The 16,753-nt window shown below is 30.3% G+C and overlaps 2 protein-coding genes and 1 long non-coding RNA gene across 7 annotated transcripts; 2 read left to right on the top strand and 1 right to left on the bottom strand.

Annotated features, from left to right (window-relative positions):
* Positions 1 to 2,730: 2,730 nt before the first annotated feature.
* Positions 2,731 to 4,518, top strand: LOC136773447 (putative nuclease HARBI1). Its single transcript, XM_066727144.1, has 4 exons — positions 2,731 to 2,866; positions 3,073 to 3,225; positions 3,370 to 3,526; positions 3,732 to 4,518. The coding sequence occupies exons 2-4, from the start codon at positions 3,081 to 3,083 to the stop codon at positions 4,516 to 4,518; spliced, it is 1,089 nt and encodes a 362-aa protein (XP_066583241.1). The 5' UTR covers positions 2,731 to 2,866; positions 3,073 to 3,080.
* Positions 4,519 to 4,857: 339 nt separating this feature from the next.
* Positions 4,858 to 6,986, bottom strand: LOC136773448 (uncharacterized). 3 transcript variants are annotated; one of them, XR_010822626.1, is made up of 5 exons: positions 6,866 to 6,986; positions 6,679 to 6,722; positions 5,369 to 6,545; positions 5,072 to 5,282; positions 4,858 to 4,987 (listed from the first exon to the last, which is right to left on the bottom strand). It is a non-coding gene; the product is annotated as an uncharacterized lncRNA (long non-coding RNA). The 3 variants fall into 3 exon arrangements; XR_010822625.1 differs by having other exon boundaries at positions 5,369 to 6,722; XR_010822624.1 differs by lacking the exon at positions 6,866 to 6,986 and having other exon boundaries at positions 5,369 to 6,796.
* Positions 6,987 to 9,421: 2,435 nt separating this feature from the next.
* LOC136773433 (uncharacterized) lies at positions 9,422 to 12,422 on the top strand. Of its 3 annotated transcripts, XM_066727124.1 has the most exons (5): positions 9,422 to 9,520; positions 9,577 to 9,933; positions 10,025 to 10,151; positions 10,230 to 10,385; positions 10,455 to 12,422. In XM_066727124.1, the coding sequence occupies exons 2-5, from the start codon at positions 9,580 to 9,582 to the stop codon at positions 10,544 to 10,546; spliced, it is 729 nt and encodes a 242-aa protein (XP_066583221.1). In that variant the 5' UTR covers positions 9,422 to 9,520; positions 9,577 to 9,579; the 3' UTR covers positions 10,547 to 12,422. The 3 variants fall into 3 exon arrangements, with proteins under 3 accessions (XP_066583221.1, XP_066583220.1, XP_066583219.1); XM_066727123.1 differs by having other exon boundaries at positions 10,025 to 10,148; positions 10,230 to 12,422; XM_066727122.1 differs by having other exon boundaries at positions 10,230 to 12,422.
* Positions 12,423 to 16,753: the final 4,331 nt, after the last annotated feature.

Below are 16,753 nucleotides of genomic sequence, written 5' to 3'. Positions count from 1 at the left end.
AACAACATCCCATCCTTAAATCATGGCTGAGCAATGGATGACTTTTTTGTGAATATTGGCCATTTCTTACTTTGCCAATCTTTCAAAGCTTTCATCTTGGCCTGTTTCAAGTCTCAGGAAATGCAGGAGTGAATAGTCCAATTTTTTATTCAACTCCATCAGTCATTATATGTGCGAACCTTCCTCCTTGGATTTTTAGTTCAATTATACCAAATGTATTTAAGTCAAAGCACAAGTATTACTATTTTCTGTAATAGACTTGTACAGTGACTATAAAATACTAAATGACGAAACTACCAGGAAACCTAAAATCAAATTCATCATTTAATAATCTCAATATTCAAAGAAAATAATATCTTAAACAAAAACATGAATCATTTCATTTGTTTGTCAACACTTGACTTTTTACCAACATCTGACTTTGCCAAACTTCAGTAACTCCATCAGCTACTTGGGTGATACAGGGGCAAGACTGGACAAGCAATTCGTAAAGTATCGAATATGCTAGAATCAAGCATATAGTCGAAGTTGGCATTGTCATTTTGCATACTCCGTTTCTTTTCAGCACTATTCATTGATCCGTTTATGCTGCTAACTCTTGACAAAGGTTGCATGGAAATTACATTGATAAGTGGTCCTTATAACATTTCCTGTGCCAGAGTCCTCATATGTACGTTTCACAAATTTCTAAACACTTTTCAAACTGGTCAGATAACTTGCTGCAAAATGGAGTGGAAATCATTAATTTCTGGACTGAGTTTCAATTGAGAATAAACATGCATTTTCTCATCCATACCAATGATCAGTATACTGCCTCTGGCCTAGAATACTTGCATAGGTAATGGAGGAAAATAATCAGCAGTTATTAACTCAATCAGCAGTTATTAACTCAACTTTATATAATATCATCCAATGAATCCCATCCTTAAATCATGGCTGAGCAATGGATGACTTTTTTGTGAATATTGGCCATTTCTTACTTTGCCAATCTTTCAAAGCTTTCATCTTGGCCTGTTTCAAGTCTCAGGAAATGCAGGAGTGAATAGTCCAATTTTTTATTCAACTCCATCAGTCATTATATGTGCGAACCTTCCTCCTTGGATTTTTAGTTCAATTATACCAAATGTATTTAAGTCAAAGCACAAGTATTACTATTTTCTGTAATAGACTTGTACAGTGACTATAAAATACTAAATGACGACACTACCAGGAAACCTAAAATCAAATTCATCATTTAATTATCTCAATATTCAAAGAAAATAATATTTTAAACAAAAACATGAATCATTTCATTTGTTTGTCAACACTTGACTTTTTACCAACATCTGACTTTGCCAAACTTCAGTAACTCCATCAGCTACTTGGGTGATACAGGGGCAAGACTGGACAAGCAATTCGTAAAGTATCGAATATGCTAGAATCAAGCATATAGTCGAAGTTGGCATTGTCATTTTGCATACTCCGTTTCTTTTCAGCACTATTCATTGATCCGTTTATGCTGCTAACTCTTGACAAAGGTCGCATGGAAATTACATTGATGAGTGGTCCTTATAACATTTCCTGTGCCAGAGTCCTCATATGTACGTATCACAAATTTCTAAACACTTTTCAAACTGGTCAGATAACTTGCTGCAAAATGGAGTGGAAATCATTAATTTCTGGACTGAGTTTCAATTGAGAATATGATATAACCTATCGAACAGTTGAAACCCACATCAGTTAAAAGAAAAGAAACAGTTAAATATGGATTTTGTTAATGATTTCAATACTAGGAAGTTTACCATATGATTTTCAAATACCTTAACAATTTCTTATAATTAATATGCTCCTGATAATCACCGATGCATATTAATATTGAAAGTATATTTCTCTTTGGCACGGTGTTGAAGATATGTAAATATTAGTTCATCCAGTCAGCTCTATCCTCCGCAATGGTACAACAACCACATTAAATTTTAATTCTTCACTCCACAGCTCTACCCTCAGCAGTCAGACAATAAATACATCACCATAATTTAATCTGAAATAAAATCCCACAAAGTACCACAAGATACATTACAATTATATTATAAAATTTATTTTTATACTTATCTAATCTGTTGATTCCTTTAAAATCCATTTAATGAGTATGTTGAGTACAAGTAGAACCTCATCTTTTTCAAATAAGAACAGTCTAATAATGTTCTTTCATTTATTTATTATAAAATTGGGTTCTACTTATTTTAAGGTTATTACTGTCAATCAAACTTGCAGCTTAACCTGATTTACCGTAATAAACAAAGTAAATCATGTCGCGGAGATACACACACAGACACACTATTTACGATTGTGTGCAACTATGTTTACGCATACGTCTACCGACGTCACTAGCATCTACGTTGAGCAACCAACTTCAGCCCGAGACATACATTCTGGCTGGAAAAGAAGAAGATTACGGAGAAAAATCTAAATTTCGATATATATATAATAACTAACATAGTATGAGATCTCTGGATCGCGTGAACCGATTTTAATGTTTATGGGCTCAAATGAAAGGTTTTTCAAAACCATTTTAAGTAAAGCTTTACTTAAATCATGACAATTGATCATTCATAGAAATAAATCGGTTTGAAAATTGGGACGGCTGAACTTGCTGTATAAGTTACACGGTAGTGCTCGGCGGTATAGACATGTCATTTTCTACTTTTATATGTACTTGCCGTCGAGACACTACCGTGGACGTTTATTTTCCGAGATCAGATTCAGATCATGGATCAGACTTGCCGCAGTGTCGCAACTTATGAAAAAAATACTAGACCACCCTAGGCTGATCCGGATCTAGTGAGGAGGCTTCCGCGAGCGGGAATCCGGATCCGGATTAAGTAGAGTAAGTAGGGCCTACTCAGGTGTGATTGGAATTTTAGCTGTCATTAGTGTCATTATTCTAACCAATAAAGGATAAATTTGAAGGGAAATTTCCAATACATTTTACTAAAGATAAAGAGGGATTTGTAATAATCATTAATAATTTTCATTTTTTATTATAATATATTAATTTTCTTACATTATTTTTCGTAATAATATTATTTACAGATTAAGCAATGGACTATATGAATTTATGGAATATTTTATTTGAAAATGATGAAGAGGAAGATAATGTATTATTATCTTACATAAATTCCACAGAAACTCATAGACGAATTGAGAATTATGTTCCACAAGTTTTGCTGAATTATTCTTTATCAGGTAATTCAAATTTTGCATATTCGCTTGTGTACTGTGTTTGCAATCTTAATATAACAATTCTGAAAACATTACCTATAACCATTTATCGGATTGTATAATTTGTTTGTATTCCCTTTATTAATGTAAAATTTGTATTTTGTGCAGATTTTAAATCCCATTTCCGTCTATCCAAACCAACATTTCAAGCATTGCTAGAGAAAATAGGTTCTTGTTTGCTGAACACTCGTGAAGGGCCAAAAATAATGCCATTTAAGCAACTCGCTGTTGCTTTATGGATATTGGGAAATCAAGAGACTTACAGGTATATTTTATTTAAACACTGATTATATGATTTCCTTAAATCCATTATTATACACAAATGTTAGGCTTTATAAAGTATATTGTATATTTTATTTAATTATGTAAATTATAATATTTAAAACTACTATTAATAATAAAGGCTAAGGTTACCTTAGCTATCTCCTGTATTGAATATATAACGTACCAATAATTAGACTCCCTTACAGATCTGTTTCTGACAGATTTAACATATCTAAGAGCACAGTATGGAATTGTCTGTTAAATGTGGCGCATGTTCTACAAAATCATAGAGCTGATTATATAAAATGGCCAGAACAAAACTTAATAATACGGAATGTAGAGACATTTGCAGAGATAAGCAATTTTCCTGGTGTAGTGGGTGCCATAGATGGGTGCCACATACAAATTAGTGCTCCTACTGAGCACCCTAATAGTTATATAAACCGTAAAGGTTTCCACTCCATTGGCCTTCAAGGAATATGTGATGCCAATAGGAAATTTATTGACGTTTTCGCCGGCTATTGTGGCAGCGTACATGATGCTCGAGTTTGGCAACTCAGTAAAATTAAAGAGGCAATAGACAGTAACCCACAGCGATATTTCCCTGAAAACACGCATTTAATAGGAGATTCTGCATATCCGTTATCAAAGACTCTTCTCGTTCCATATCGAGATAATGGCCATTTAACTAATATTCAAATTAATTATAACAAAAGTTTATCTTCAACTAGAATAGTGATAGAACGAACTTTTGGTTTACTAAAAGCTCGATTCAGGAAACTAAAATACATGTATTTGTATGATACGGATATAATTCCTCTTCTAATACTAGCATGTTGTATATTACATAACATTTGTATTGATAATGAAGAAGAACTATTTAATGTAACCGAAGATGAAGATGACTTTAATATAGAAATTGATAACGAAGAATCTGCTTTTTTGGATGGAGAAGAGAAAAGAGATGTAATAGCGCATTTACTTAACATATAGAATACTTTATAATTTTATTTTGTAGATTCAATAAATTTGTACAATTACGAAAAGTTACACATATACATAGATATAAATATAATATACACCTATATTTTATTAATAAATATATATTTTGGCTACATTAATAATGCTCAGTTTTTCTTATGAGGACTATTGTCAATTTATAATAATTAATATGGAACCGAAATAAAAGAAAAATTGCATTTATTAAATTTATTATGCGAATGAAAAAATTCAGTAAAGATCTTATATTACCCTGATTTATTATGATGGTAAGTTCCTATTTACTCCAAAGCTTATTGAATCCACTTGCTTAATAGCACCAGTCCTAGAATAATATATTACTTACAGAGTATGAGTCTTTATTCAATTATTGATGCGAAACACCACAAGGCTACATCTGTTTTAAACTATTAAAACAAGTAAATTTTCAGTTTTCCTTATAAATATAAAGATATCAAATTGTCTGCAAAGAAAAAGAATTATATTAATTAAATTAATAACATATAATAATGTACATTTACAGTATCACTTTAATAGTATATATTACTCTGATCTATTATGTTGCTGAATTCCTAGTTTACTGCGAACCTTATTGATCCACTTGGTTAACAGCATCAATCTTAAAATTATATATTTTTACTCACAAAGTATGAGTCTTCATTCAGTTGATGCGAAGCATCACAAGGCCACATCTCTTTTAATCCATTTATACAATTAAATTCTCAATCGCTCTTAAAAATATATAAAGTTCATATTATCTGCAAAGAAACATAACTATTTTAAGTTAATTGTATGGAATAAAGTATTTATAGGAACACTTTGATTGTAATACACTTATTTTTACCTGCAGTTTATATATTAACTCTTCGTAAAGGTTAACCTCCTTGAATATGACAATTTTGCAGCAAGCACTCTTAAACATTTTTGTTACATATGCATTAAAGATGAGAAAGTACACAGTGGGAAATTGAATCGTGTGTGCTTCGGCTAGCTTCACTATGTAATTTAACGTGCAAAATGATATACTACACTATAGTTGAAAGCACACACGATTCAATTTCCCACTGTGTAGTACAATGCCTTCTTTTGAAAATATGTACTGGTCAACTATTTTTGTGCTCCACAGATCTGTTTCATAAGAAACAAAGTTTAAAATGTAAAAATAACTTATCAAAGAATGTATTTTTCTTATATAAATAAACTGCATCTATATTTGATCAATTAAATCATGTGTCATGAATGCTGTATCAAATTTACATTTAAAATTTGATAATCCACAAATGTTTGATCAATAAGCAGTTGCAATAAATAAATATATAAATTAAAACATCTACAATGTATCGGCATAGCTGGTAATATGTCAGTAATAAAATAAAAATCAGAAAGCATTGTAAAAATGTCCAATATTTACGTAAAAGTGCCCTATTCTTCTAAATGCTTTTTCATTAAATTTAAAAATTCTTTTTTCAGCTTAGCATTTTCTCTATGATGCCTTTCTCTCTGCTCATAAATATCGTCTATGGTCATTTTGGCGGCTCTAATAGAAGTGCGTCGTTTTATGACTCGTGTCTGTGAACTTGCACTCACATTGGAGCAGCATGCAGCATTATTATTAATTATTATTTCAGGATCATGTTCATCGTCGTTTGTTCCCTCCGTTATTTGTGGTCTCCCTGTGGAAACAGGATCTGATATGCTATATGCTATTGAAACAGGGTATATTTCCGGCATCGAGAACATTATTTCATCAATTATGTCAAAATACTCCCAATTTGGTTTGCCACACGCACCAGTTTTATTACTCGAATCTTTTATATGTTTATACTTTTTCTTTAAATTTTTCCATTTACTAGAGCACTGTTCGCCGTTCACTAAATGTTCTTTGACGTTCAATTCTTCAGCAATTTCATCCCACATTTTTTTTTGGAAAAAATCTTTGTTATTAATTATTTCCTTTCTTTGCCTTATATTCTCTAATAATAATTTAGTACTCGCAACTGTCCACGAATATTTGGTTTGATCTATTAAAAGAGAGACAGAATTCATTAAATATATGTTAATTATTTCCTTTTATTAAATATTAGTGAAATTAGAAGTTCAAACATGACAAACAAAATATTCAGTTATTCCAAAATAAAGTATTACAGAACATACCTATATATCTGTTGTGTGCGATATATTTATCCATATTGAAGCTTCTACAACAAATTCAATGAGATAAAAAATGATAAAATTTATTATTATATAGAAATAACGTATCCTTACGTTTTTCTCAAATATTTTAAAAATAATTATAAAATTCTGACAATCTGACTGAATAGTCCGAGTAGCTCCTACTTACTCTACTTAATCCGGATCCGGATTCCCGCTCGCGGAAGCCTCCTCACTAGATCCGGATCAGCCTAGGGTGGTCTAGTATTTTTTTCATAAGTTGCGACACTGCGGCAAGTCTGATCCATGATCTGAATCTGATCTCGGAAAATAAACGTCCCGTGTCTCTTGATTAAGTATAATATCATATATACATTTATCATTGTTGCTTTATATTTAAAGAGAAGGGATCATTTTTTGTATTGGGAACGTATTTATGCAACATTAAAATTTCGAAACTGCTTAATTTATATGCAAGAATAATAAATATTCAAAATAACCATACTTGGATCAATGTATTTCATTTTAAAAAATAATATTATGTTTTCTTTAAATAAACAATATATATTAAGAGAAAATTAATAATGATACGTATCAGAGTGATATATATCTTTTCTACGATGAAAAGCAGTATATCCTTAAAATGGCAGAGCGAAGTACAAAAGGTAACTAAGAATTTAATGAATTATATCGATTAGAATTCTGTTTAGAAAGACAGAATACAAAAATCATTATGAAAAGAAGAATGTTATTTATATTCCATTATGAAAAATGGAGCCTACCTGTACATAATATTCAGTATATATATACTTTTTGCCCTGACATTGCTGTGTCTGGGCTGTTGCGAAGACCTTAATTTCTTTAGGAAGAATGTGAGTACGTATAGAAACCAATGATTATTTCTTCAGCAGATTAAAATTGTACATTCTTCGTACACACATGGACCACATATTTGACCATTAGGCAGGGAAGCATCATACAGAGTATATTACGAATGTTGCAAAAGCTAAAAATGTGTATAATCCTTTCCATAGATTTTACGTCCTACAGAAATAGAAATGTCTGCAGAAAGTAATTCAAATTAAACATTTAGCTTGTACCTATTTTCTTTGCCTTAATCAAAGGTTTTATTAAATGAAAATATGAATGTATGCTATCAGCTGTTATCAAATAAAAAGTAACTTAGAATTAAGTTTCATCAATAATTTAGTAACTGAAATGTATAACAAATTTTCCAATTAAAAATATTATGATTAAATAATTAGATACATGGACACATTATTTTCTCATTTCTCTCTTAATATAGGTATGTAATGAATGCAAATTGAGATATAAATACAAATATCAAATACACAAATAAATTTTGATATAAAACTAAAATTTCTACATCATAATGCGTACCTGTCAACAGAAGCTGGTAAGAAAGTAAATCGTCATTGGTTTTACTTTATAAATGTTGTTGCATTAATACTTCCATGGCACGAGTGACTTTAATTTCAATTAAGATTAGATTATCTAAATCATACTGCAACAAAATACAAACAACAATTTAACAAAGCAAAAATGATTCTTTTTGTAATTACTACATTCCTAAAAACTTATCTGATGATTCGTCTGTGCTGTGAAATTTAGTCTTTGCTGGTATAGATTAACGGTTGCTGGTCATCAAAAGTTCCCATAAGAAATATAATATTTGTCAGTTTCCTTGAATCCATTGCTTCTTAATACTTTCGTAGCATAGTTAATCCTTGTATTAAGAAAATTTTTCCAATGCCTACTGTAACAAAATAGAAATAAAAACTTAACAAAGCAACAGCATTCTAAATTTTCTAACAGTTATAATTCTAAATACTTATCTGATAATTGTAATTTTGCTACAAAATAGTCCTGACTTTCCACATAAAATTTATTGTAATAAGCATTTTTAAATGTAAAAATCTCATTTGTCACAATCAATTTTAAACATAACCTAAACCAAACTTTCAGAGCTTCCAGTTAAATCAAGATACTCTATAGTTTGGTATAGGGCAGATCTGCACAAGAATCAATTTCCCTTCACGATCAACATTTTCCAAATCCCCTATACTACACTATAGCATTTCCGAGTACCGAAACTATAGCGTGCACAAGGTTCAATTTCCCACAGTGTACTACGCTATAGTCGCTGCTGATACTACTGGTCGGCGGAAATACGTTAGAGGGTAGAGACTGTAGAGGGACCGCAATATACAGGGTCTTTTCCTAACAGCGGAGCATAGGAGATTCGTGTTAGTTGACTATAGCACTCGGAATGATGGAATCTGAGAGCGCTGATTGGTCAATATTGCGTATTACCAACATATAATAGGCCGTTACCAATAGTTGAATACGAAAAATGAGATTTATCCGCCATTTTGGTGTGGAGAAATGTTTACATGCTGAATGCTGATCGTAGCAGAAAGAGGTGTAAAATGGAAAAATGTCAAATGTTGTCGTTACTAAAGTAAAAATTGAATACTTTGAATGAAAATGAAAAATATTCGTACTTTCCATTCATTATTTTCAATTTTTACTTTAGTAACCTTACCATTTGACATTTCACCATTTTACACCTCTTTCTGCTAGGGATTAGCATGTAAACATTCTCCACACCAATATGGCGGATGAATCTCATTTTATGTATCCAACTATTTGTAAGGGCTTGTCTACACGATCAAAGAAATGTGCCAAATTTCTGTGACACAGTTTTTAGTTGTTCTTGGATGAATATAGGTAGCGCTTTAACTCAAATGTGTGAATAGCTATACATATTACATAAATTTATGTAATTTTGTTTAAACACATAACCTACCAGAGAGTGCAACAGGTAATAATTTATCTTTTGTGTTTTCTTCGCGTATTAACATAATTTTAAATTTGCAGAAAATGAATAATAACAAAGAAAATATAAAGACATTAATAATGCTATATGAACAGCATCCATGTCTATATGTTATTAAATCAAAAGATTATCATAACAGAGTTCTACGTGACAAAGCATTACAAATTATAAGTAAATCTTATGAACAAATAACAAATGAGAAAATAACAGTGGACATAATTAAGAAGAAACTTAATGGCTTACGTACGCAGTTCTTAGAACAAATAAATAAAGTTAAACAATCTAAATGTAGCGGTGCTTCAAGTGATGAGATTTATAAACCAACGTGGTGGCTATATGATTCCATGTCTTTCTTAGAAAAACACGTGGCAGCTAGAAAAGGAAACTCTTCTTTAAAGGTAAGTTTCAGAGTAATTTTCCTATTTTTAATTATAAGCTCTATTCTATTCATATTTCAATTGCTTATATATAATACCAAGATATTTTCAGGAAAATGTAGAACCCAAGTACATAAAAGGGAATACAAGTCTAACGGATCTTATAAATTCTTCCTCCACAGAGGATTTAGAATTAGCAGATATTACATTACAAATAGATGATGACAATGATTTGAGTAGTAAATCTTTATGATTCTTTTTATATAAACCATATAAAAATGCTTATCCTATGCAATTAATATTTCATATTTTTATAGATGAAAAAGCTGAGTTTCGCAATTGTTTGACACCACCTTCTTCAGCATCTACCACAATTACTGATGAAATGAATGTTAAGAAAAAAAAAAGGAAAACAGAAGATATATCAGAAATTTTAAAACAAAGGCAACCTTTTTGGGACAATGCATTAGATGGTATAAAGAAATTATGTTCTAATGAAGATAAAAATGAAGATGGATTACATTATTGGATAAAATTTTTAGAAGCTGAATTACGTAAAAAGAATAAAAAAAAATTGAGAAGGTTACAACGAGGGATAATGGCACTGGTGGATGATGATGATAGTGATGAATGAAAAAATTAATTAAATATTTAAAAAACGGTTTTTTTATAATGTTTAAATATTAAATATTTCCATACAGTTTACTAGTATATATATTTATACTAGTTCTTATTCATAATAATAAATGTTAACTTGTTTTCCAGAAGAAAGAATTTATTAATGTTTTTACACTTAAAATATTTTTGTTTGCCAAAAAAAGTTGATAAGTCTAAGATTATAATTAAGACAGCCAATAAAAGTTTTATAAGTAGATAAATTGTTATATGTATTAAATACGCAATAAAGTAAGATTTTTTATAGAATACTGTTAATCATTTTTAAAAATGTTTAGAAAATCTATAAAATTAAATACCACATAAATTAAATTAGTTAATATAGCCAAAATGCGTTGCTCTGTCTTGCCATTCAATAGCTCCAATAGTATTGAAATAATTTTTAAATGCATTTCGAACATGAATCCCCTCTAAATTATTTTCATCACTTATTTCTACATCTATAATTGGTCTAACTCTTATATTTTGCATTGAACCTATTGAATCATGAAAAAATGTGTTATTTTCACGACTTATAAAATTGTGCAAAGCACAACATGCTAATGTAATAATTTCTACTTTTTTAACTGGCAAGTATATTGGTGTTAAAAGAACTCTAAATCGACTTGCTAATATTCCAAAACTACTTTCCACTACTCGTCTTCCCCGACTAAGTCTGTAATTAAAAACACGTTCTTCTTGGGTTAAATTGCATGTAGAATAAGGTTTTAAAATGTTTTTATGTAATGGAAAAGCATTATCTGCTAACAATACATAGGGCAATGGCTCATTCATTCCAGGTAAAGGGTTTTCACATGGAATGTTCAGAGGGTTTTCTATGTTTTTTAATAAATTTGAAATATCACTTTCCCGAAAAACTCCTCCATCGCTGACTCTTCCATTAACGCCAACATTAACATATATAAATTCATAATTGGCATTAACAATAGCTAATAATACAATACTATTAGTACCCTTATAATTGTAATATAATGATCCATCTTTAAGTGGTGCTTTAAATTCAATATGTCTACCGTCCATAGCACCAATGCAATTAGGAAAATTCCATAATTGAAAATATCTATTGGCAACATCTGCCCATTCTTCATTTGTATTTGGTGTCTATAAAAAGTAATTGCTAAATGAGTATAAGTACTGTCATAAATTAACTTTTACCTTTAAATTAATTCTTTATTATACATATACATTTAAATATTTTTTGCGTAGGACTAGATAGATAATGGAGCATGTTTCAGGAACAATTAGTGATATTGTCGACAGCGAAAATCTGGTGGAATATTCGAGACTCCTGTAGCTTTCTCCAGTTGTTAAAAAACGTAAAGTTATTGAGAGCCTCTCTTTCGGTGAAACACAGTCCCGCATTATAGTATTTTTCCTTTGTATAAATGGACCTATCAATTGTAAAAGGTGATCGAATAAATCAATTCGTAATCTAAAAAAGCCTTCAAATGATTTTTCATCTTCCAATCTTAATTCTAAGTGAGCCATATTAATTGTTCCCATTAATTTTTCAGTTCGGCGTAAAATCCATCTTTTCGTCCAAGTTGCACGACGACTATGTTTTCTTATTTCTTCCCGCAATAATATATTTTCCTCTTCTGTAGTATTTTCAATTAATGAACAGATAAAAATTAATTTCATTAACTTTTTCTTTATTTTTTTATCCATCTATTTAATCTTTACTCTTCTATACACACTATAATAAACTGATATTCAATTATTAAGAATATTTAAATGCATTTGGTAAATATGAATATAGGTATGATAAAAACCTAACATAAACTATACATTTTTGCGCTTAATGCGCAATTCCAGAATCCAAGTTTTGTATCCCACTTTTTCGTCACAGTTAAGTGTTTAAACAATCAAAGTCTAGTAACTTTCTAGTAACTTTGGACTGTGTCACAGAAATTTGGCACATTTCTTTGATCGTGTAGACAAGCCCTAACAGTCTATTATATGTTGGTACTACGCAATATTGACCAATCAGCGCTCTCAGATTCGATCATTCCGAGTGCTATAGTCAACTAACACGAATCTCCTATGCTCCGCTGTTAGGAAAAGACCCTGTAGGAGATTCGTGTTAGTTGACTATAGCGCTCAGGATGATGGTATCTGAGAGCGCTGATTGGTCAATATCATGTAGTGCCAACATGAAATGGTCTATTACCAATAGATGAATACGAAAAATGAGACCCATTCGCCATTTTGTAGTGGAGAAGTGTTTACATGCTAGTTATAGCAGAAAGAGGTGTGAAATGGAAAAATGTCAAATAGTGAGGTTACTAAAGTAAAAATGGAAAATAATGAATGGAAAGTTCGAATATTCTTACTTTCCATTCATTATTTTCTATTTTTACTTTAGTAACCTCACTATTTGACACTTTTCCATTTTACACCTCTTTCTACTACAACTAGCATGTAAACACTTCTCCACTCCAAAATGGTGGATGGGTCTCATTTTTCTTATTCATCTATTGGTAACGGACCATTTCATGTTGGCACTACATGATATTGACCAATCAGCCCTCTCAGATACCATCATCCTGGGCGCTATAGTCAACTAACACGAATCTCCTATATGCCGCCGTTAGAAAAACACCCTGTATATATGTCATATTGTTAATCTAGAATATCGTGAACCAAGATAAATTAATAATACGGATTGAATGTAGGTGATTGGTGAATGGCGGGAAATAGGAATATTTACCAAATGCAAACTGATTCAACCTGTCCATTGAACTCATTAGAATGTAGTGTAATCTATAATGGGCTATTACCGTTAGTATATAAACCTATTAAGGTATTTAAAGTATAATACTTTAAATAAATTAAAAAGAAAAAAACAATAATTTATAAAAAAAATACGTTATGGAAAATATTGCACATTCAAATTAGCACAAGAAGTTTATAAAAGTTTGATTGAATTTAATAATTGCATATAGAATAAATAAAAAGATATTAATGAAATTGCTCTCTCCAGGTACTTTATACTGCCATGTTATTTGCACATCAACACAGTAACAATAAAGTAAAAGTGTTAGGCTGTAGTATATACACATACTAAGTCCATACTGCATATTACGAAAAATATCCGTCAAAAATAAAGAAATTTATTATTAGAAAGTGTTGATGGCATGAATGCATCATATATCATCTAGGCTCTACTAGAACTATATCCATTACCTTAATGTTACTGTATTGGTATAAATGGAGAAAATACTTGAATTTTAAAATACTTTTTCAATGAAACAATAAATAATCATAAAAAGTTTTGCTTTTAATATTAAATTTTTCATTAACTTGCAAAGAATCTCGGAGAATCATAATGTCAATAGTGTATTCTTATCCTACTATGAATTTATTAATCTTAACTCTAAACATTACTACGGTAGAATTAATTTAATATAAGCTTGCGTTACTGTATAATTTATGCTTTGAATTTTGTAAAAAGTGAATGCTTGTTTGCTGTTGAAGAGACAGAAGATTTCTTATATTCATAATAAACGGCATAATCAGCTCCGGAAATTGATGTCATATTACCAGCTTTCCGTATAATCTAAAATGAATAAACGGTAATGTAATATATGAAATAAATATCCTATATTGAAATATAAATCAATAAATATCAAGTAACACGGTAGTGTTACGCGGCAAGTAATTTAAAGAGCCGCGCGACACTACCTACTTTTACGCCTGGACTCACGATTTTTCCGATGGATATATTTTCCGATCGGTTCATTTAATGAAAATTTTGATGAAACTTTTGTTATATAATGTTAATATAAGCTTTCGAATGAGACCGCAAACGTTTAAATCGGTTCACGCAATGCTGAGATCTTACGATTACGTTCCACTAATAGCTCAAATCATTTCATTTAGCGTTTCTTCTCTTCCCGACCAAGATTTTGGTGTCTCAATCGGACCTCTCACTCTTACACGTTTAAGCGTTATCTTCTGTCCTTTACTTTTGCTCTTTCGAATGTGTTGGTGCTATAGGTTGCTATAGATGTGAAACTGATTCCAATATGGCCGCAACGCAGGCGCGACGTATATGTAGTATCCATCGAAGTGTTTGTTTTGATAGTATGATTCGCACGTGAGTTTTCCACGTGAATTCATAGTTAAAATTTGGATGCATCAATTATATGGCAGTGATCCAGAAATCAATTAGATAAGTATTGTTTGTTAGAACAAATATTTAAATATTTGAGCAATGGTAATTTATGGTTTCTTTGTTTTATAGGTTACAGGAAATAGAGTGACAAATAGAAAACCATGCGTTTATAAACGCTCATCACATTCCAATTAATAAAGTAATTGGTAACAAAATGATGCCAAAACAAGGAAAATAGTTGTGGTATAGTCTATAACCCTTAATACGCAGATTATTTAGGTTAGTTTCAATGCATCTTAAAGAACAAATTAAAAGTTAAATAACATTTTTCAATATCTGATTTTTATTTACTCAGTTTTAATATTAAATGTCTTTATCAATATTATTATTATAGTATGTGTTTTCAAAATTACAGATTGTGTTAGCAAAATGCAGAAAGCAGATGAACGAATGGTAGATCGAACAACTTACATATATAAAGGTATACAGAAACAAGAATTAAACATACATTGATCTTTTGTGACTAATTTTAATGAGGTTAGAAGGTTGTATTAATAAATATATCTTCTTTCATCATTTAAATTTGCCATAACTTGGTTTGTACGTATGTTTAAAAATTGAATTTAGATATTTTTATGTATTTATATACGCAGTTACATACCAGCATATATTTTAAGCTTACTCATGTTATTTAGATCAGATATAATGGATTATGATGGACAAATTAGAAGGTAAATAACATTTAACAATTAATATTTAGATTTAATTCAGTCTTAGTCTTTCTGTTATATGTTAGTGAATATTATTATTGTTTCCTAAATAGCAGATTGTTTTGAAAATATGCAGGAAATAGCTGGAATAATCGAAGATCGATGAGAATGATATATATATAAAGGTAGACAGAAAGAATAATTTGACATACAGTAACTGTTTGTGACTAATTTCAATGAGGTTAGAAGGTTGTATTAACAAAATAAATCTTCTTTCATCATTTAAATTTGTCATAACTTTGTTTGTACGTATGTTTAAAAATTGAATCTATATAAGTACTTTTATATACTTATATGCAGTCATATACCAACATATATTTTAAGCTATTGTTATTATATTCTTATAAAATGATTGGCAGCTAATATATTCTTCAAAAATGCAACAACAAGTATCGGAATGGGAAAATAAAGTAGAAGTTATCAAATTGTATCCAGGAGCTGATTATGTAGAGTATGAGCCATTTATGGATATTAGAAAATCATTCAATTAGACAATGCTACGGAGGATGATAAATTTAGATTTCGACTAAAAAGAGGCCTGGTATTTTACACTGCGTAAGATCTATAAAATTGTAAGACAAGGGACGGTGACACTTTACCACCCGCGATTGGAATTTTTGCTATTCAATGTTGGCAGCACTGAGAGCATGAAACGTGATATTCTAGATTTGTTCCTACAGTAATTTTATGGGCTTACTAAACATACACGCATACACATATATGAAATACTTTAGCATTTGGAGCAGAGTGAGAATCTAAGTCGAATAAAGCCTATATAAAGTAATGAAAAAAATAATGTAATTAAAGTATTAATTAATTAACAGCATTGGTTGCGAATATTCAAATTGAGGATGCATATATGATTTACTTTAAGGCCAAACACATATGTGAAAATAATAGTGTCAGATAAGTTATAATTCATAATTTTTTTTTATTGCATGAATAATGAGTGTAGGATCAAAATTCTTTGTGAAAATAACTGTTTTTATTTGTAGGTTACTGTCAAGAAATTTTTGCTTCTTCAGATGAAATGAGTGTAAAGGCGATACAAATGAGTGGTCCTTTTCCAAATTTAAGACTACAAGCAAAATATTATAAACAGAAGCTGCATTTTAATATGTCAATGTAATAGGTGCTTTTTATAAATGCTACGTGTCACATATGTCCCTATTTACTTAAATATTGTTATGCGAATGTGGAAATAAATCATTGTGAATGTGAAAGACTGTACAAAACATAACTGAGCAGGAGACAACATTCAGTCGCGTAATATTCTCAG

This window comes from Prorops nasuta, unplaced genomic scaffold (genome assembly GCF_024137725.1).
Source record: "Prorops nasuta isolate Cenicafe-Biocafe unplaced genomic scaffold, Cenicafe_Pnas_1.2 PNAS00005, whole genome shotgun sequence".
Classification (NCBI taxonomy): Eukaryota; Metazoa; Arthropoda; class Insecta; order Hymenoptera; family Bethylidae; genus Prorops; species Prorops nasuta.
Note: the sequence above shows the minus strand (reverse complement) of the source record. Positions and strands in the feature narration are given on the sequence as shown.

Excerpts from the sequence above, each read along its gene's own strand:
- LOC136773447 (XM_066727144.1), top strand. The coding sequence starts at position 3,081 with ATGGACTATATGAATTTATGGAATATTTTATTTGAAAATGATGAAGAG. Across the intron at positions 3,226-3,369 it reads GCTGAATTATTCTTTATCAG|ATTTTAAATCCCATTTCCGT; the intron begins GTAATTCAAATT and ends TATTTTGTGCAG. Across the intron at positions 3,527-3,731 it reads GGAAATCAAGAGACTTACAG|ATCTGTTTCTGACAGATTTA; the intron begins GTATATTTTATT and ends ACTCCCTTACAG.
- LOC136773433 (XM_066727122.1), top strand. The coding sequence starts at position 9,580 with ATGAATAATAACAAAGAAAATATAAAGACATTAATAATGCTATATGAA. Across the intron at positions 9,934-10,024 it reads AAGGAAACTCTTCTTTAAAG|GAAAATGTAGAACCCAAGTA; the intron begins GTAAGTTTCAGA and ends AGATATTTTCAG. Across the intron at positions 10,152-10,229 it reads TGATGACAATGATTTGAGTA|ATGAAAAAGCTGAGTTTCGC; the intron begins GTAAATCTTTAT and ends ATATTTTTATAG.